The sequence below is a fragment of the Taeniopygia guttata genome, chromosome 2 (assembly GCF_048771995.1).
Source record: "Taeniopygia guttata chromosome 2, bTaeGut7.mat, whole genome shotgun sequence".
NCBI lineage: Eukaryota > Metazoa > Chordata > Aves > Passeriformes > Estrildidae > Taeniopygia > Taeniopygia guttata.
In genome coordinates, this window is record NC_133026.1 from 140,677,311 (window position 1) to 140,698,884 (window position 21,574).

The following is a 21,574-nucleotide window of genomic DNA, read 5'->3' on the forward strand; positions in this document are numbered from 1 at the left end:
GTGCCGAGCCCTCGCATCACATGACGGCGCCGGCTGATGAGGCGGTTCCGCCCGCCCCGGTGCCCGGCGCTGCCGCCCGCCTGCGGTTGCTGCGGGGAGGGAGGCGCGGGGCGTCCCCGGGACAGCGGCGCTGCCGGGCTGCGGGGACGAGGTGAGCAGCGCCGCTGGCGAGGGGGGCTGTCCCCGCCGGCCCCGTCCCTCCGCGGGCGAGGGCAGCGCTCCCGGGGCGGCGGCGGGACGGGTGCGGGGCCGTGTGTCCGTGTGGGACCGCCCGGCCTGCCCTGGCCGGGTGAGGCGGCCGGAGGCCCCAGGAGCGCGGAGCCCGGCTCGGCGAGCTCTGCTCCCCGGCCCGGTCGTCTCCCTGTGGGCGCTCATCGCCGAGTGTGCCCGGGCTGGACACTGATCCTGCTGCTCGGAGAGCACTTGTCACCTGTGGAGCTGTTGTTACAGAAGCAAATGATACTTATTTCTTACCTCTGGTTCGTAGTCATTGAAGAATTCTATAGAATACTGTATAAGTGTACAAATTGAGATATTGGAGAATAGAAAGTTTAGGTAATTTCCTTAAATATTTAAATTAGCGAACGGAATAGAAACTGCAGGATTATATTGTTCTTTATCCTGTCTGGACGTTTCATCACTTCCTGAAAGAAAAAAAAATGTCCTCGTTAGTCTCCCATTCAGCACGGAGTTTGCTGGTTGTGTTTTCCAGAAGGGAAGGGGCTGGGTGTTGCACATGATAACTGCTTTGATGCACCCACTGGAGACCTTCCTGCCGAAAAGAGTGTGGTAGAAACACTGCAGTGAAAACAGTTCCATAGAGAAATGTGCCCCTCCCTTGGAAGGTAGAATGGACAGCTCCACTGAGCTGAGGAATTCACTTAGTTCAAGAGTGAAATCTTTGCCTTGGGATCTGTAGGAGACTTGAGGAGCAGTTGACTGGCTCAAAAGAGCCAGCTGGGAAGTGATGGGGAACAGGACCTGTAAGCCCTGGAGTGGCAAAACACAGAAGATAAAAGCAAAGCAACACGTGTGCCAGACATGCTCTGCTGCCAGGGGTTTAGAAGCTGCTGAGACAATGCTGGATTCTGGGGTGATGGCCATTTACCTTTCTCTCCCCATTTTTTTTTTCTTTCTTTCTCTGGTTTTCTAGCATACACTTCTCAAAATATGTAAGTCAGACTGAAAACTTCCAGTGTCTTTTTGTGTCTGGAGAAGTTAAAGTTCGCTGAGCTAAGTTTGGGAAGTACTTTATTTTTGTCTGGATGTTTTAAAATTTGCCAAGTACCCTATTCTACTTGAATGTTTCAAAGTTTGGAAATAAAAGTTGTTGTTGAGTCTCCTGGTAATTTGGTTGTTTCTCCCATGCACTGCCCCGGGTATATCCCAATGCCTTCCTCTGAACCCATCAAGTAGGCTGGGGTATTATAGGATTGTAACAAGTTTCTAAGAAAAATAGCCTTTTATTAAAAAAAAAAGGAAAATTAATCTAAAAGAAGTTACTTTCCAAAAGACAGATTGAGATGAACCTGCCACTGCAATGATATGATTTAATGTCATAACCAGTAACTTCTGCTCCTGTGTAATTTGCTCATGAGAATGAAGGAGCCTTTTTAACTTTTCACTGTTGTTTGTATTTTTTTTTTTCAGATTCCCGCTTTCACAGTGCATATCTGTGAAATTTCCAAAAGAACAGCAGGCTTCCTCAGTGATATTTACCCAGTTCAAGAGGGGAATTAGGCTCTCTTATTAACTTTGATACACAAAATGGGCTCAGAAAGATAAAGCTGCTAACATGATTTTATGTGACTATTCCATAGTGTGCGTTTGGATCATGGAGGTTCTATACAAACAGTCTTGCTAAGATGGCAAACAAGTACCTTAAAAAAAAGTTAAATAATATACTAGCTGAAGGATTTTGTTATTAAATCTTCAAGAGCATCCTTTTTCTTTACTTTCAGGGAGTTCTATAAGGAACCTTTCCCTTGTCTTCTGTTGTCAGTTTGACAGCCTCTAAAGATCTCTAATGACAGCAGTCACAGTCTTCTGTCAGGGAGAGCATGAGCTGACATAACAAGAGCTGTTGAAGCCTGCTGCATCTGTGGAAAGATGCACCTTTAGAAGGGGATAGAGAGGAAGAAAAATTTCCATGTAATTAAGAAGTTCAATTTGTGGTGAGGTTGAACTGTTGTTAAAATGTTGCTGGAAGCACATGACCTAAAGATGGTGTACTAAAAGATAGTATTGACTGGTCAAGCACATTTTATAAATGGAAAAAAGGAAAATGACTGGAAATAAACATTAAGAGACAGCAGGTATTCAGTCTCATAGTCTGCATTGTGAGGAATATGGCAATGTTCAGGTTAGAGGGAGCACAAGGTGTAGTTCTGGAGTCTCAGGGAAAACAGTAGAGAGAGGTACAGCCTTAGGTATACAAAGATTGGGAAAAGCACTGTACTTTCTATTAACATATTTTCTGGATTGCTGTTGGATTATAGCCTATTAAAGGCTGTTATTGATAGAACAACTCTTCCCCTTCTGGTATACCCCAATTATGTTTGTGGATTCTGCTCTCTTATCTCCCCCAATGGCATCTCAATATACTCCTTGGACATAGTAGTTATTCTTTACATGGAAAAATGCAGTATTTCTGTCTATCTAAGAGTTCTGCTTTGCTGTGTCCATTTTTCTTTTCTTTTTTTTTTTTTTTTTGGTGTATCTAAAGCTGATGCTGAGCATTTTTCTAGTCTGCAACTTGAAGTATAAAATTTTGCATACCAGGTTCATGTTATTCACGGTAGCCACATGTCTGAGTGGGTTATGGAAAAGCATGAAGAAGGAAGAGCAGAAATTGGGGATTTTTGAGAAGAAACCAATGGATGTGAGCAGTGTGGATAGGCACAGTATAAGCAAAAATATTTGAAGGTTCCACTAATGACAGAGCAACTAATCCCCACAAGGGTGTAGGCTGTGAGTGTGTATTGCAGATCCAAAGGGTGGTAAAGAAGATAAACAATGGTACCTGTGTGGCTTTGTTTTGTGCTAATGGAAGACGGGTACCAAAAGTTTGTAGCATCTTTGGCAGAAGTAGGCAGCATTTTTAAGGTGGGCTTTTATTTGGAAATGATGCTAGATGTTTTACTCTTAAGTACATTCTTAGTAGAGTGACACTTTGTTAGATTATTTTTTCCAAGGGCCAACTGCTGGTGAAACTAAATTGAATCGTGTTTCTTCCTATCCTAATTGATTATATGGCTAGATAGCCCAGACAAGTTTTTGGGCATGTGGGCTTTTTTGGATCTTCTTTTGGATCTGAAATAGAGCAGTAGTTTTCAAGCAGACATAATTGTGGAGTTTGAACTTCACTGTGGTTTAGCAATAGAAATGAGCTGAGGAAAATTGTTAGTTGCTTTTAGTGGTGCAGTTTTGCTTAATACTGAATAGGAGGTGAATTGAAAACCTGTGATGAATTTCACTGAAATTATCAACATCTTGGGAGCTAAGTTTTCATCCCTGCTCCCTAATACTTCAGTGATTCTGTTGACAGTGCTTTATGTTTTAGCTATCTATTAGAACTTACGTTTTCTCTCCCAAATTCTTTGTGTACAAACTGCTTTTAATTTGTTCTCTCTGTTATTTCTAGAGTAACAATTTCAAGATGTCAGATGGTCCAAGAGTCTCGTTCAGTGCAATTGATTCTGCTCTTTCTTCTTTGAAAAACTGCCAGTCCTTCATCAAGTCTGGGATGGATGTGACTACTCAGGTTGCCCTTGACCTTGTGGAAAGTTTCAGTAAGTATATTCTCTCTTGTATTGCATCCTGAATCTGACAGATGAGTCCCAGCCCTATGTATTTTGACTTAATTACTGTTAATATCAATCTTTATTATAGCTCTTCTGGCTTGGCCAGGATGTTTTCATTACAATCATTTCACTTAAATGAAAGATGTCATTTCAAAGATAAATTCAGTGAAAATGTAAATACCCGGCAAATGTTGTCCTTGCTTTTCTGACATCCAAGACTATTTGTGTCCTAATGATTGTTACCTTACAGCTTTGTAGAAACTTTAACATTGCTGAATGAGATAGAGAAGACCCCTCAAGTGGCTGAATAAAATGAGTTTTCAGTATCATACTGCTTCTTTGTGTGTGTTTTATTTGACATTCAGGGCAAAATATATTAAAATAATGCTGAATATGTTGAATACAAAGCTTGAGACACCTGTTAGGAGATGCAGTTTTTTTAAAATGCTGTCTCTCCTGAAAATCAGGCTTTTTTTAGGTTGTTTCAATTTGGACGTTTCCAAAGTGGGGTACTTTAAATCTCTGATTACTGTCAGCTGTCAGGTCTTGTCATTACTATTTCACTTTCAATAAAAGGAGCACTGCAAAGCTACTTTTCAAAGAGAAACATTAGCTGACCCATTTCCTTATCTTAGATCTGTGTTAATGTTTTCACTAGGGAAAAATAAAAACTTTAAAGCTCCAAACCCCTGATAGTTTTAATAAAGAGTGGAGAGTGAAGAGCAAGAATCTTCTGAAGGATTACGTACAATCAAGATTAATGTTTTTCTCATTTTCTAGTGTGATAGCTCTCTCTCCTTTCACCTTTTTATCCATACTGCTGTCAGAGACAATTGAAATGCCATTTCTAGCAGGAAGAGGAAATGGAAAGCTTGTCTGAACAGTCACCTGGGGATTCCCTTTGACGTAAAACTTGTGTAACCCCTTCCAATTCCCCTCTGCTTTAGCAGTCACCATCTCTTCTACTTTGTCATGAGCATTGCATAGAAATACATTGAATGTATTGAATTCTCTCATCCCCAGGACTGTAGAAGTGAATTATTTATACAAAAGTTGAAAGTTTTTTATTTCACTTTTTGGTAGAAGCCCCTGTTGCATTCCTATTGGGAAGGGTGTAAGGCAACAAAAGCTCAACTGTGCAGGTCTGCAGCTGCAAGTCTGTGCCTTGTACTCCTAGGAAATGTCTCTTCCTCATTTACCTGCTTCTGACACATTAATCTTTAATTAAAATCTTGAAATTATTTTGTTCATTTAACTCAGTAACCAAAAGGACTGTTTTTTGCATTCTGTCTGGACAGGAGGAGATGAAATACTGGGTTACAGTTATATTACATCATGTGATTGGAAAACAGCTCCTTCCTAGACCATAGCACATTATATTCTAGCAGAGGCAACTTTCCTATTGAATCATGGTTAGAGAATTATCAAGCATGATCTGTTATCATAGTACATCCCATTGCACTACAGAGAAGGTATTCCAGATTTGTAGGATTTGTAGGTATTCCAGATTTTGTAGAATTTTGGTCTGGTGTTCTCAAATTACATTTTTACCTACAACAGTTGTCTTCACTCCTACACCTTTCCTTGCAGATGTATTTACGTGGAATGAACAGATAGTGAAAGTTGTCACTTCTGTAAGGTTTGGTATTCATTCTCCTGACTACTCTGCTTTGACTTCAAGTTCTTGTTCCCCTTAAAGAATGCCATCAGGAAAGATTCCGGGTTTCTGTGGCATGGCATGCTTTGGTAAACTCTTGGTGGTTTAGAATTAGCATCATCTGATCTTCTGGACTTGACTGTTCAGCTCTTACCTCCAGCTCATATGTGGCAATTTCTGTTTCTAAAGCTGTTGCTCATCTATCCTACTTTGCCTTCATGTTCTGAGGCAAAATACGAATTTAATTTTGAGACAGAGTTAGATAATATATTTATGTGTTCTTCTTTCTGTCTCATTTGTAATTTGCTTTAATTACCTTAGCAAAATTTTACTGTCTAGCTTCTGACAGGTTTCATTGCTAGGCTTTGTAGAAGCAAGGAATTCTGCTGCAACTGTTTGTTTTAGTTCACAAGCACTTTTTCTGTGTGTGTATTTTGTTTCTTTAGTCTTTCATAATGGACAATGCTGTTTTTTGTGAACAGTAGTAAAGTACACAGCATAGTACATGAGAAAAAATTACATTTGCTTCTTAAGGTAACTGAAAAGACAGAAAAGTTAGTTCAGTGAGTGGTTGTTCCTCTCTTAATTCCTAGTCTCCACATACAAAATCCTGAAAACATTTACTGTAAAATGTATTTATTAAATGCTTATTTTGTTCTACTCCTGTATAGGTTTATGAAAAGAAATTACTTGTGTTCAATATTTGGATCAGGCATTGCTCATTTATGAACTTGTACAATCTCTAGAAAAATAAGACTATTATTGATAAGGCTGTTATTAATAATAGCTAAATGTGTGCAGAATAATTTTAATGTATCTGATCATGAAAACGTTTTATCTTTTAAGGGGTTTTCTTGATGTCCATGAAGTTAAATTCTTGATTAAGATCTCCCTGTCAATTGAGACCCTCATGACTTTTAGCATTGAACTTTGGTGTTATGAACATGTGCTGGCAAAGAGACAGAATTTTAAAAGATCCTGGAAGGGTTTAAGGATCTAAAGGTGAAAGTTAGTTTCAGCAAACTGAATGTGAAACAGCCAATTTGAAAGCTCATTTTATTTAATGAGTGAAACAGAAAGATAAACCTTTTGTCCTTCTTAGTCTTTCTGCTGATTATCTTTTAGATACTGACATTGTCTAATGGTTGCATTTTTCTTTTCTTTAAAGAACACTGTTGTTGTATAGAATCATTTTGAAAAGTTACTGTATAAATAAATGATGTAAGCAAAAAAACAGACTGTGCACACTTGGTTTCAGTATGTCCTGCCTATGCTCAAAATACTCTTGGATATTCTGTGGCCCAGGCTAGTAAAATACTGAAGGAGAGGACACACTGATATTTGTGAGTGGTCCACCAGCCTTAGGGTCTGAATATATTAAAGCTAAAGCACTTATATCCTAAAGCTTATATCCTTTGCTGGATTGGAGAACTAATGGATTTGAGATTTTGAAGATGACACTGTTCAAAATCAGTTATAATGCAAGTAAAATCCTCTCAGTTCTACTATAATTTGCATCTTCCTAAATCTTGTCTCATTCTGGTTTTGAGCTTTGGTAGTGTGATTGGAGAAAGAGAATTCATTAAAGTCACTTGTCACAAGTACTTGTTTGGCAACATCTCTGAATTGTAATGCTCTGAGTATTGAACTTTGAGCCGTGTGTTGACACCTCTGCACACAGGGGAACAGCTGTTTGCACTGCTAATTCAACTTCTCTTGGTTGCTGAACTGTCTTTTCTTACCTACTTGGAGTAGTTCTGTAGACTTAGAAAGCACTGATGGACATCCATGTCAAATACTTGAATGATAAATTTTATTCTCTGTTTTTGGAATTAGTGAAACCTGCAATTCGATGTTGACTGATGAGCTGATTATGGAAAGAATATGCTGGCCCAGGACAAATCTGTAGTATCCATGACAGACATCCATTCGCAGCTTTACTCAAAATTTTTGGATGTAATTTGGTTAGCTTGCTGAGGATGGCAATTTCAGGTGACTCTTCAGCAGAACTTTCTCAAGAATATGGGATTGTAAAGTGTGGAGAGCTGTGCATATTTGAATGAAGAAATCTAACTCATGGTCATCTCCAGGCTTCCAGTTCAACAGCTGCTTTTTAGATGGGGCATTACTTTTGTCTGGGCTGGAGTCCAAGCTGGGAGGATTGTCCAGTACAAATGGGAAATAATTGGGAGGTCTGGAGAGTGTACTAACTACAGACAAGATAAACATTTCTTAGCTTTAAACTTTTGAAAAGCATTTTAAAGAATGAACACTTAGGGTTTTGTCTAATTAGCTGAATGTGTTTTCTGTAGAAAGCAAGATCTTTCCTTGATGTCTGGGACATTCTTTCAACCACACATCACTTTCCCAGTGTGAAGCGTAGAGGCCATGTAATGTGGAATAGCTGGTTTTGGGAAGCAGTTACTGCAGGTGAATTCTAATCTTACTTGAGGAAAGAAAAAGAGCTACCTTTTCTTCAAAACTTGATGAAAATGTTATGGTCAGCTGCTGCCCATGGCTGTTTGCCATCTGTATTACATAGCAGTGATCTTCCTGTAGCAGTCTCAGGATCTACTTGAGAATTCCTCCTGTTTTCTTACCATCCTTTGAATGGCTTTTCTGCTCACCACTGTGTACAGAACGGGCCCAAGAGTCTTAAAAATGTTGGTGATACAATTCTTTGGCACATTCCCCAGATTAAGCTAGAGTTGCAGCTCTGGGTTTCTTTCTTGTCTGGTTACATTACATAACCTGCTTCTTCTGCCAGCAGAATTTACCTCAATTCTGTCTGCTTACTCCATCTGTCTGTGTCCCTGTCCCAGGGCTGCCTCTGCACTTTTCTTCATGTGTGCAGCATTGCATCTGATATGTGCCATGTCCTCCTTTTCCAAATGCTTTCTCATCTCCAGTTGATTGAGATCCAGTGTCATCATGTGTGTTCAGTACTAATTAAACAGTAGTTGATAATGCAGGATCTTCTAACCCTGTGAGATTACCCACATTACTTTGACTTATATCACTGCTCACTTAGAATGGTTTTAAGAACAGCTTTAAACATTGCTGAGGATTGTTGACATAGGAAAAAGTGTGGAGCATACAGATATGGCAGTTAGCCTTGTTTTATGAAATTATTGCCAGCCTTTTGATAGACAGTTGGATGAGTTTATATGGAATAGCCACTATTTTTTGGAGTAACTTTCTAAACACATTGCAGCAGCCTAAAACAGTCAAACTTGAACATTATAAGTTTGTTCATCCCTGAGAGAGGGGCCCTTTCCATGCAAGTTTCTCTGTCACTGACCTACAACTTCTACTTGGAATGGTATAGAGTCCAGTATGAAAATGGACTCTGCAGCTGTGCTTGAATATCAAATAATTTGGTTAATTTGTTTTCTTTGTTCCTTTTTTTTCCCTAGCTTATTTTTCCTTGGAAATTCAAATCCAGGATTCCTGCAATATCATACCATAACATGAATCTTGACATTGATGAAGTTCTTGTGCATGAAATGACTACAATATAATTGTTTTGAGATCCAGAAATCAACCTGCTGACACCTGTGCTTCTAAAATATGTATGATCTCTTAGTTTCCATGGTGTTAGAGATCATTGTGCTTCATAAAAATAATCCAAATATAAGGACAAGTACTGAGAACAGGCTGTAGCAAATAGGCTGGAATAACACTTTGTGACTTGCTTGTGTAAGAGATGTGAGCATGAAGGTCCCCTGACTGAGGAAATAAGCAGGATAAATTTTGCCATGCTGCCCTGTTCTTGTCCAGGAAGATAAGCCATGCCAAGATGTTTTCTTGCACATCCTGCCTTCTATCACATACAAGTGGTGGTTTGGTTAAGCGCCCACCTCACAGTGGCCTCGTAATGGTCAAAGCTGTGCTCTTGTTGCAGGGACTGTTAATGAGAAATCAAACCTTGGTTTTCACTCTTAGGTCCATATAGCTGGGAAGGTGCTCATGAGAAGAAAGTAGCAAACAGTTTTATATGCACTGTTGGAATACAGGTTCTTTCTTATTGGAGAACTTAAATGTAGATTTTCTGTTTCCTTGTTGGAGAATATAGGTGTAGAATGTCAAAGCTGATCCTGGAGATAAATGATTTTTCACTGACACTTGCTGTACAGAAATGTTTTCTAGTTATGAGGAGGTAGAAAATGAAGAGAGGCCAATGATGCATGAATTTCATCCTTCTGTGTCAGACTCTGCTACATGCTTCCTGTCAAGCTGCAAGAATTCCCTCATGATTCCATGCTGTTCACAGAGGAAGTTTTATTCTAACCCCAGTTTTCCCTCTGCCAGAAGCTGTTTGTTCACTGATCTGCTTTGTTGCTACACCAATGTCTGTGATGTTGATTGGTGACGTGCACAAACTCTGTGTAGACACCAAAATTACGTCTTTCTTTGGGAAGTTCTTTTCCTGTTGTCCAAAGTAAGCTTGTATTTTGTGGTATGGGAAATAAAATGTTCCATATTCCTTTCCCAAAAATACTAATTTTACTTTCCTTCAAATCCCTTGCTTAAGATTAATCATTTTAGGGAAGTTGTGCTTTTAATATTGACTTATGCTTTTATTGTGCTGTGCTTCTTGTATTGTTTTACAGATACTTAACCTTTCAACTAACAGTGAGAAAGATATGTTTTTTTAAAGTACGTGGTGTTACACTTGGAGTATTTCTTCTTCAAGTAATTTTATTCTTTGAAACAAGAAAGACTTGTTGAGTTCTTGTGAACAGCTTTTCTGGAAACAAAAAAGTTACATTTTTTGCACTATGCTCTGCGGTCAATATAAAAATTTTGAGAAGAGAGAGTTGGATTAATTTTTTTTCCTACCTCTCTTTACTTGCAATGCTTACATCCATCACTGATAAGCCCATTGCTGGAACATACTGGTTGGTTCTGGAAGCTATTCTTCACAGAAGCAGTCCAAAAAAGGAGAATTTGGAAATGTGCCTTGTTTCAAAATCTGGAAAAATATGACTTGTAATGAACATTTTTTGTTCTTTTATATTTATCCAAACCCACTCTGATTGTAGTCTGTAATCTTACAAAGTGGGAAGAAACAAATATGTAGTGTTGTTACTATTTCCTAGCTGTAATTTTGACTGCAAGAAGAGCAGTGCAGTGAGGGGAAAGCAGCTATATTAAGCTGTAATAAGCTATATTAAGCAGCTGTATTATTGTCTTAAGCAGCATGCTTTTGTTCTGATAGCTCTTTTTCAGTTTGGGTGCTCATTAAGCTGGGTGCATCCCAGTATTTTTGTTCCTCAACTTCAGCAGTTCCAAGGACAGAGAAACCCTTTAGGTGGCAGCAGAGGCTTTGTTTTTTGCTTAACCTACTGTGGCACTCTGGAATTCTCTCCTAGAACGGATTTAGAAGTGTTGGTGCATACTTTTGCATTTAGTGACAATAAAATATAAATGGAGGGTTCAGATGAATAAAAAGAGAGTTTGTATTATCAGATCAATACAGATAATTGCATTTTATACATTTATTCTTGCATGAAGCAGCTATGTTGTGGTTGATCTAGAGAGTATCATTCAGAGTGATATCCAGGCTTGATTTAAAGCTTAGCTGAATAACCGGACAGAATAATTGTCCTTAGTGTGTTCTCATGGAAATGTACTGACAGCATGCACCTGAGCAGAAGGTCAGAGCTGGACAGTTGTGGGTTTTGTCAGAACTCTTACAAGTGCTTAGATGAAAACTGCACAGTTTTATTTCACAGATTTTGGTAGGTGGTATTTACATAGTGCCTAATGTCAAATACATGCATATGTATGTGTGAATATTGATTCTATTTTCCTATGTATTTTTCTAAGGCTGTGGGTAGTTTTCTCCTCCAGAGGTCATTGTGAGTCAGAGAGATTTGCAGTCACCTGGTGGGTTACCTCATGTACCCATAGTTACTATAAATTTCTCTGTCCTAGACCTCATAAAATCTCAGTAGTCTTCAAAATAGATCGTAAGTGGGATTTAAATGCTGTACAGACCTTTTTGGAGACCCTCTGTGCACTAGTGATGTTAACCTTGAGAGAATGAGTGCGCTTACAGCTGTGAGTTATATGCTTGAAATTGCTGGGTGAGGTTCATTGGCCTCTGCTATGCATGAGATCAGAGCAGAATGATGCTGATGGTCTGTTGCAGCTTAGAAATACTATGAAGTACTGCAGAGGTCCTGTGTGGGCTCTTTAGCACAAAGATAAATCAGCCTTTTTGAACAAAAGCCAAAGAGGAATATTTTATCTGGGTAATTTACTGTATGAAAATATTCTCTGTAGTATATAAATCAGTCATTTTCTTATCATCATATTTCTGCTACAGAAATGTGGCAGAAATATGATGATAAGAAAATAATACTACTAACTCGTGCTTAAATGTAGACATACGGTATATATAGAAAGTAGTGTGGGCTTTGAAGAACCCACTCTGAAGACTTTAATTTTTATCAATTTAAGTAGATTGGAATTTAGCTTTCAGTGGCCTAATTATGTGCATAAAAATAGGGAAGGAGGAGGAACCCACGGAAGTAGAAAAAAAATTGGAGTTGGCAGCATTCAGAAAGATTAGGAATATAAAGCAATTGTATTTCTTTTCTTGATTCTTTCCACTGGGAAAAAAATTATCTGGGTAAAAAGTGAGCATTGTGCTGACATGTTCTTAGTGTTCGATCAAAACATGAAAGAAGCCCTTACGTAGATGAGATCATTCTGAAACTTCATCCAGATTCCTACAAACAGACACAGGACACTTTTCAAAATTCTTTCTTTTCCTGTCTCTTTGTTCGTCTCTTCAAGAATTCAAGACCTTGTTACTAGTTTTTACCTTGGTGTTTTTTGATACTCATATAACTTTTTGGTGTAAGTAAACATAGAATTAATAACTAGAGGTTTTTAATACTTTCAGTTAAAAAAAAAACCCCTCTGACTCAAATCCAGGTTTTATGTCATGTTTTATGAAATTTATACCAATGTTATATAGCACACTGATGCTCCAGTGAAGAATGAATATGTACTGATTAAATTCCAGGAATTTAAAGGGAGGTGTTTGCTTTTTCAATTAGAATTGCATGTAAGACTTTTGTGTTCTTTACTGACACTATAACAAATGTCATCCTTTAGAGGATAGGCAGGGGTTGGTGGTCTGAATTAGAACTTTAAAATACTTTAATTATAATTTTCATAATTATTTTGTTTCCCTTCTCATTTTTTTATCATTTTCTTTGAAGAAGAACAAGGAACACATAATAGCATGACATGAATGAGATAAAATAACTGAGGTACTCTAGAGTCTAAATTTTCTGAGTCCTCAAGGCTGGGACTAACTGAGCTTTCAAACTGGCATCACACTGTGGCCTTGAGGAAGTCATTGGAGTTCACAAAACATGAGTTTTCCTTCTATAAAAAAAAGGTGTCAGGAATTTTTTGTGAAGATGTATGAATATCTCAAACTCCTGTGTAGATATTCACTTCTGGTTTTGCTTATGTCATCTGTGCCTGGGGAAATTATATTACAAGAGTCTAAAAATGTGAATGGTCTGTAATGGTAGTAGGTGATTGGAAAAAGTAGGAGATAGGTAGATAGCCAGGAAAAATATGTGTACAGGGGAAATAAAAGGTAGCAGAAAACAACAGATCAGCAAAGATACCATCCTTGCCTTTTGGTGAATTGACAAATAGGAAGTGTCACAACTGTAGGTGTGATCCCACAATTATAGGTGATATGAAATGGTTTGAGCCACTAAAATACACACAGGGCACTAAGTGAAGATTTGTACTTAGATGAAGTTTATGAGTGAGACACAACTGTGTCTACAGGAGGGTAGTCTGGTGTTCATTAGTGGAATAATAGTATGTGAAGAGAGAAAATTTTACACTGATTTCAAAAAATGTGCTACTAGAACTGCTTACAGAAAGAAAATTTACAGTGAAATGCACAGTTCAGCAAGAGATCAACAGAAGAATCCTTCCTATCTCTGAATAAACAGTTCAACCTTGTATTTTCTTTTTTGTTGCAGTTTTCAGGGACTGGATCTTATATTTCTATCTGATAATCAAAGAGCCCAATATGTTCAGAAATCTTCAAGATGTTAGTGGTAGATCATGAACAAGTCACCTTAAGCATCTTCAACTTCACAAGTTGACCTGCTTTAGTCAGTCCTGGTGTAAGACCCACTTTCCAGGCATGAGTAATTTGTGTTGTTCTTTCTTTGAAATACTGAGAGAGCTTATTGAAGGACAATGTAGCTAGCAGGATTTAGTCTTATTCTTGTTTGCTTAGAGTCTTTGCCTGAATTATACATTATGTGCCATTAAAGGTAGGGATGCATCTGCCAAATTGTCAGCATACAGTCAGCCCCTTCTTAAGAAAATCTAAAAACCAGAACAATCTCTGTACTTCTCTTAGGCATTGAAGAGGGTCTGATATTACTGATGAGCATCATACAGCACAACCTCATGTGTAGAGCACGTAGTAACCAAGTAACTGCTGGCACTCACGCTGCCCAGGCACCCTCAGGCAGTGTTTATGTTAGGTGAGTTCCCAAACAGTGCAGTTACCTCTAATGACTGGGCAACTTATGCCCTTTTTCTTATTGTTTCAGTTTGGGTTTTTTTTTTTTCTTGCTAATGGACCTTTATGCCAATAAAAGAAAACCAACAGCTGTGAGTGTTGGAGCTGCTATTACATAAAAGGATGTGAGAGAGTGAGAGGTGTCCTCCAAATATTGTGATCACTAGGGAGAGAGCACTTGGACATAGAGAAAAAATCAAAAACTGGTTAGCAAGTGCTCAGGAAAAAAAAAAGTGGGAATAGGGGAACTGGTTGAGAAGGAATAGAAGGCAAGAGGAGTAAGGGGTAAAGAAATGTGTAATGAAGGACAAGGAAAAGTCAGAAATAAGAAAGCCACATCAACAGGCTTAAGCAGGACAGTATACTGATCAGTCTCTAGATGACAAAAGTTATTTGAATGCCTTCCTCATAGTGTTTCCATGTAAGCAACTTCTGTAGTTGCCCCAAAGGTGTTAGCTTTTACAATGGCAAAGAGTAGTCTGGCATATAAATGGAAGGAGGACTGCTCCACGTGGGTGAAAATGAGAAGACAGATGTGGTAATTCCAATTAGTCCCATGCTAGAGCTGTTCAGCATATGTTTGTGTGACCCTTTTGCCTTTTTGACATTATCAACAGATACTATAGAGTGCTCTGAAATGTGCATCTTCAGCACTCAATTGAAGGTGACAATCTCAAACTGCTCCCTAAATTACATGTAATGAACTTTCCTATTAAAAAAGACTTAACAAAAGGAGGCAGTTGGCTTAAGGAGAAGATGGCAGATGAAGAGAACACAATTCAAAGAAGTGTTCACACATTAAGGAAGTAATTTTAACAGGCTTTCCCCAGACTGTAAGTGGGAATGGAATTATACATTGCATGTAAATGTCAAGTGACAATAATATCTTCTGAGTTAAATCAACCTTGCAACCTCTTTCCTATTTTTCTTCAGATGAATAAAGTTTAACTTGTGATTTCCTTGCTAATCATCTTAGTAAGTAGTGGGTGAGTAGACATTTACTGCATGGGTAGATTAATGTGACATTTTCACAAGACTTCATTTTTTGAAGTTTATTACTCGTGGGTGTGGATCTAATTCACAGCTGTTTTTGAGAGAATTAGGTATGCCATAACTCATTCAAATTCCATATTTTCTTTGTATTTTTAGATTTTATCCATGCTTTGTTAGAGGTGTGTAGTCTGGTCTGATGTCTCAAGGTAATCAAGGCTTCACCACTGAATATAGTTTCATGTACAATCTTGTACATGATCACTTTTATAGAAAAACAGATTTTAAATGGAACAAATTTCAAAAACATATCAATATAAAGGAGATAAAATTCTCTCAACTAGTGCATATTAGACCCACAAATCTCAAGCATAGTCCTATGGTTCTGAATTTAATTTATTTTAATAACACAATGACTAATAGCTATGTCATAGTTTACCAGTTCTGTGTAAGTTAAAACAGAGGCAACCTTTTACTTCTTATCTTACAGAATATTTCCACATTCAGTTTCAATTTATATTCCTGTTTTTTTCAAAACTACTCTTTGAGAAGCCATGAGGCCCCTCAAAGCTCCTTCTTTCCTACTATGGACAAAGATAACAGCATTATATAAAAGACATGCTGATACACCATCATCTGTGGTGTACTGTAAGCCATCAAACAATTCCTGTTTCCTCTCAAAATCATAAATATTTGTGTGTGTATGAGAGATGTAGGCAATACAGGCTTGCATTGCTTTTTTTTTTTTTTTTGCACAGAGATATGCATTTGCCACATGATAAGAAAGTAGCAGCTCCTTGTAATATGAGAATTTTTTTGTATGAATTTTGTGGGAAATGAAATTTCAGCAATGGAAAGATTTAGCTCTGTCACAGCATTCAAGCAGCAGAATGAATACCACATACCAGCAATTAATGCCAAAAAGAGGAGATCTGCCAATTCACAGAAGAAGTTTTATGCAAAGGAAGCCTGCTAGAGGCAGAAAGAAATGCTGGTTTTCATTACACTTAAAGTTTGTGTGCAGTCTTTGCCTTTGCCTTGTCTGTGTAAGAGGGTTATGTGGGTTAGGGTTTTTTTTGTGTTGGGGTTTTGGGTGTTTTTTTGGTCCTTTTGAAGATTAAGGGCTCTGAAAGCACTAGCTTAAGTACTGTGGCATGGTTAGCACTTCAAGTGCCACATCAATATGTGATTCATGCTGAATTGGATGTTTTTTTGGGGAACATCACCTGACCTTTGCTTACATGAGACATTGGTTTTCTAGGGTCCTTTCGTTTAACCTTAATTGTTTTCTGTTAGTCAGTTCTCTCCAGCAAAAACTGGAAAATATCCAAAGCACATGGAAATATCTGCATTTGCAAAAATTAACTTTGGAGATGATACTTACATCAATTTCAACTAACCTTCACATTTCTGAGAATCTTACATAGCAGTGTTTCTGATTTTAAAACATCAACCTTTCTATTGTCAACTGTATATTATGAATGTGAATTGTCTTTTGTTTATTCATTTATGTGTATGAACCACTGTCAGCTCTGTTTTAAGAGTCTTCACTGCTTTGTTCACAGTGGTGCAAAATGTGGAGTTGCTGCCAGCCAGAATTGTTTCCAAAGCTGCCTGTAAAACTGGATTGTTTTCCTACCCTGAGCTTGCTGCTCAGCTGCAGCACAGCCAATGCCCCAGCTGGTTAGCAAAAGAGCAGCCATGCTCTGTCTGGGGCTACCCATAACCTCCTCTAAATTCTGAAGTCAGGAATGCCAAGGGCTGTAGAAGCAGAAATATCAAAATTTAGACTGGGAGGCTGTGTGGGTTCAGAGAAAAAAAAAATGTTTTTAAGCATCTAATCAAAATACTGGGCATTGAAAAACCAGACATATTTTGGCATTTTTCCTCCCCCATCTGTTTCATTTTGGGTTGGTAATGTTAACATTTAAGTGCTTGATGAGTGTTCGTTTGTGCCTGCATGAAGCTGTTGCAGTTGGTTGTGGAAGCTTAGCTTGGATTCTTTGGGTTTTTTGTGCGTGTGAATGTAGCTGTGACCACTGAACCACGCTGAAATAAGACAGTGATGGATTGTCTTGGAGTGAGGGGATTGTCTTGGTTTTACCTTCCTGTTTGATACGAGTTCTGCTGCTTTCCCTTGGACTAGGGCTCGTGCAGCCTGCAGCCTGCTTGTGGGGCTTTGCGTGCGCTGTAGCAGCCAGAGCCCTGCGAGGCCTCCCTGGGCGTCACTTGCCCAGGATAAGGAATGCCGAGTCACGATGGCTGGGCCAAAGAAGCCCCTCTTCCGCCCTCGGACCCTCCTTATCTCTCTGTAGGACCATAGGTCATACTCGCCTTGACCCTTACTATTGGACCATTTCCAACACCTCTGTACCCTATACAAACACCCATCTCTGCCCAGTTTGGCAGAAGAGCTGTCACTGAAACCCTTCGCAGGAGCTGCCAATAAATACATGGAACCTCATACAGCCTTCTCCTCTCTCATCCCTGCGTCTGCCAAGGCACTTAGCAAGCAAAGAGCTGAAATCACTGAAGAGCTGAATTCACCAAAGAGCTGATCTCACTTAAGAGCTGAGCTGCTTGCTAAGATTGCCGGTGGCTGGGAGCTTTCCTGAGGGACCTGGACAGATTGTGCTTATCAGCCCAGCGTTATCAGGACACCCACGGCAGTGGGGTCGGATGGAGCCCGGGAACCCCAGGCTGTAAGAGTGCGCTGCAGAGAGCAGGTCCCTGAGCTCTGGTGGCACTTGGGTGGTCTCTGGGAATTGCTGAGCGTTTTGTGCACAGCAGCAGGACTGACCCGTGGGCAGTGAGGGTCTGAGGGCGAGGCCTGTGCCCGATACAGCCCTCGGCCGCTTCGGGAGGTGACTGTGCTGTGCTCTGTCGTTGGTCACGGCGCCGTGTCCGGCCAGCACGCTGCTGAGGCACCATGTCACCATGTGCCTCCTGTTTCCTGTAGTGCCACACGTCTGGTCCCTGCAATTGCATTTCAGCTCACATGTAGCTGCACCAGACTCAGAAACTATGGCGGCTTAAGCCCAGTGCCAAGACAGCTACATTTACTGAAACATTACAGTGATTAAATAAGCTCTGATGAGGGCTTATTAGCTCTGAGCTAGGCTGCCTCCACTTTGGGACAGAGAAGTAATGCTTCTGAGAATTTTGAAGGCCTTGGGTGAAAAGGGTTTGTTTTCCTATCTTACTGATTTTTTTCTCTGAAAAGTCTTTCCAACACATTTCCTGTTTCCCTTAAATGGAGGAAACTCTAAGTAATTACCACATTTACTTTAATGAAGGTGTTCCTTGAATGAGCTTCTCTAAGATGAGAAATATAATTGGTTCATTTACAGAAGCAAGGTTTTTCTTGAGAAAAACCTAGTGGTATTATTTACTGCTGGCTCATAACAATCATACCTTTTATTAGAGACAGACTTGCACTTCACACTAAAATATTTGTTTTTCACCTGTCAGTGCAATTTAAAATATGAGAAGAATTGGGTTTTGGCAAGAGAGAGCATTAATACAGCTGACTTGTAAATAAAAACTGCATGGATTATCTCTGTAGAATTCATAATATGCCAGTAGAGATCTTGAGTAATACAGAAGAAATTGTGCTTAAAAAAGATCTAACAAGTTAGAAATCAGGACTTGAACTTTTTGGAATAATAAAAAAAAATATTTTGCTGATATTCCTTTCCGGGGGAAATCATACAGAAAGCAGCCTATGAGTCTTTTGTAGAACAGTAAAGACCCATTAAAAGTCTTGAAATTAAATTCTTCATTTTAAATACTGGTTTTACAAAGTATTCTGAGAGATAATAGCAATTACAAGGCCTTAACAAATATTTTGCTGTTCCTTTTAAGGGAAAATATTTCAAGAAAAATTTTCCCAAATTCCAGTGTTACCTTAACAAGTTCTGAGAGGACAAATTGGGTAGAAGAAGGACAGCACTAAACCTCTTATTTTTAAATATTCCCAGCCCTCACATCTCTTGTTCTGAAGAAGGCAAGCTCAGCAGCAGCTTGGGGCACTGAACCAGGCTCTATTGTGTGGTGCAGACATGTCCATGCTTCCAGAGGCAAGAAACATTTTATTAGTCATAGGACAATTCTTTCCCATTAAAGTTAGTTGTAAATGTTGTTTTCAGCCTTAATTTCATCACCTGTAAAAATCCACTGGGATGAGACTGATATGTGAGTGTCTGTGTATTTTTAAGTATGTATTTTCTATATGTAAATATATATATATATATTTAGAAAAACACAGGGGAGGTGTGTTTTTATTTACTTTATTTTTATTTACACAGGTGTGGTTCCTTTACCACCTTCTTGGCCAACAAGTTGATTTAGGTTGGAGGACAAATTGCTATTTTTAGCTTGAATTGTTTAATTAATCCAATTCATAGTATTACCCTATGAAAGACTATATTATCCTGGCTGATGGGCAGCAGATAAGGAACAGAAGAGCAACATGAGGGATGAGTGCCTGGGGAAATGACCTGTGAAACTCACTTTATCGCCAAAGAAAATGTATGTGAACCTCAGCCTTGGAGTTTTCTTGCTGCTTGTCTGTCAGCATTACTTGTGTTTCTGTTCTTCTTGGGCTTGTATTGTGCTAGTGTTGAGGAATGCTGATTTAGTCATTTGCTGAAGAGAGAACTGTAATTCTGGGTGCATGTCACAGTAATGCCAGGAGACTGGTGTAGAATTATGATAGTGCAGAGCTTGAGTTGCTTCTGAAAACTATTGCATCCTGTAAATGCTTTATACTCCTTTCAGTGCTTCTTACTTACTAGGTATATTGTCTTGGATAACTTTAAATTGGTCTTTCTGCAAAATGAAGTAGGCATTTATTGGTAAAATAAAGATTAACCTTACCATGACCTTGGAATTTAGTAAGGAGAAAAGAGATGCTGGTCAGGTGCTGATGTCTTGTCAGAAGGGAGGGAAATAGTCTGGGTATTGTACAAGCCTTAGTGTTTAGTCAAGCAAAATGCCATTTTTGTTTGGGAAAATTGTGTGCATACTACCTGCCTTCATGCATGTGGCATCAAGTATAGAGCTTACAATAGCAAAAAATATGTAGACATCTATAAAACTATTTTTCTGTTTCATAGCAGATGTTTACTTCTCTGAGAGTTTAGTTTGTGTCTTTGTATTACTTGTGTGTCTCAGCCTAAATTAAACCATCTCTATTTGTGTTGAATTATATTTTGATTTGGATTTTATACAGAAAAGCATGTTAGCACATATTGGAGTGTTTTGCTACATCAAAATCTGTGTAAGAGCCCCGTTTATTTCATTAGCTCAGCATAGTGTCATTTGGTGTTCGGAGATGATGCCATTCTTTACGTTGCAGTCTGTATGGGTACCATGGTTGATATACCTGATCAGATAGATCATTGCTGCTGCTCTCATGTCTAAACTGGGATCTTTATAGCTTTTTTAGCCTTCCCCTGGTTGTCTGGAGGAAAAAAAAGTACTGTAAGGAAGTTGCTTTCAAAAGCACTGTTGGCCTTGTTCTGCTGGTGATGGAGTTTAAGGGAGTTTAAGGTTGAGGAAAAGTGTTGTGATTATTATAGAATAATACAGTTAATTTCAAAAGTGGTTAGTAATGCCAAGTGCTTCAGTTTCCCTGTGCCCTCTCTGAAATGGCTGCTTTCAGAATGTGTGCAACACCCACTCACTGGAAATACTGGCCCCCTGAGATGTTTCAAATTGGGCACTCAGCAATTGAGATGTTTCAAGGTGGGTGTTCAGACCATGCATGGTTTGTTTCTATTGAAATTCTGGTTCTCTACAATGTAGTGTACTTGGGTTTCTTTTCCATGGGATTGGTAGGAGTCTCCTGGGCCACTGACTGTTCCTATTTCAAACAATCATAGCCTACAGGGAAATGGTTTGTAATACGAGACAAGGACTTTTTTGTCAGGCATAGTTTGTAATCTAACAGACACACTCTTGGCTCAACTGACTTTTAAAAAACAAAACAAACAAACAAAAAAAAAAAAACCTAAGCAGAGAGAAATCCATAATTGAAGATTTTTTTCCCCCATTACTTGGTGCATAAAGCAAATGTTTAAATCCAGACTGAAAAACACAGCCCTTTCATTTCTAAAATACAACCTCAGAAGACTTTATTCAGGAATGGGAAAATGCTTGACCTAAATTCAAGTATTGCAGTTTAATTTGCAGTTTCTTAACAGAAGCCGAATAGAAAATAAGATGAAACTTTAAAAATCACAAGTGATAGTTCTGGTGTTACCCGTGTTCTTATTTTCTGTGCTGGCCTTTCCTTTACAAGTACTGCTATTCCTGCCTCACACTCTCCTCTCAATTTTGCTCCTCCTACTTAGATTTTTTCTTTGGTAGAATACTGGAAATTCACATTCCTCTTCCTTCTTTCCTTGAGAGGACTTGAACTCACTTAGACCATGTTTCAGAAAAATGGCTTAGAGACGATGTTGTCAAATACTGAAGAATGTGATAGAAACCCAGAACGGCTGAGGTTGGAAGGGACCTCTGGAGATCATCTTGCCCAAT

General features: G+C 38.9%; 1 protein-coding gene across 1 annotated transcript in view; it reads left to right on the plus strand.

Annotated features, from left to right (window-relative positions):
* NSMCE2 (NSE2 (MMS21) homolog, SMC5-SMC6 complex SUMO ligase) overlaps positions 1–21,574 on the plus strand; it is a 126,147-nt gene that overhangs the window by 140 nt on the left and 104,433 nt on the right. The window contains 3 exon segments of the mRNA XM_012572116.5: positions 1–120; positions 123–151; positions 3,644–3,791. Coding sequence (XP_012427570.5) covers positions 1–120; positions 123–151; positions 3,644–3,791 — 297 coding nt within the window.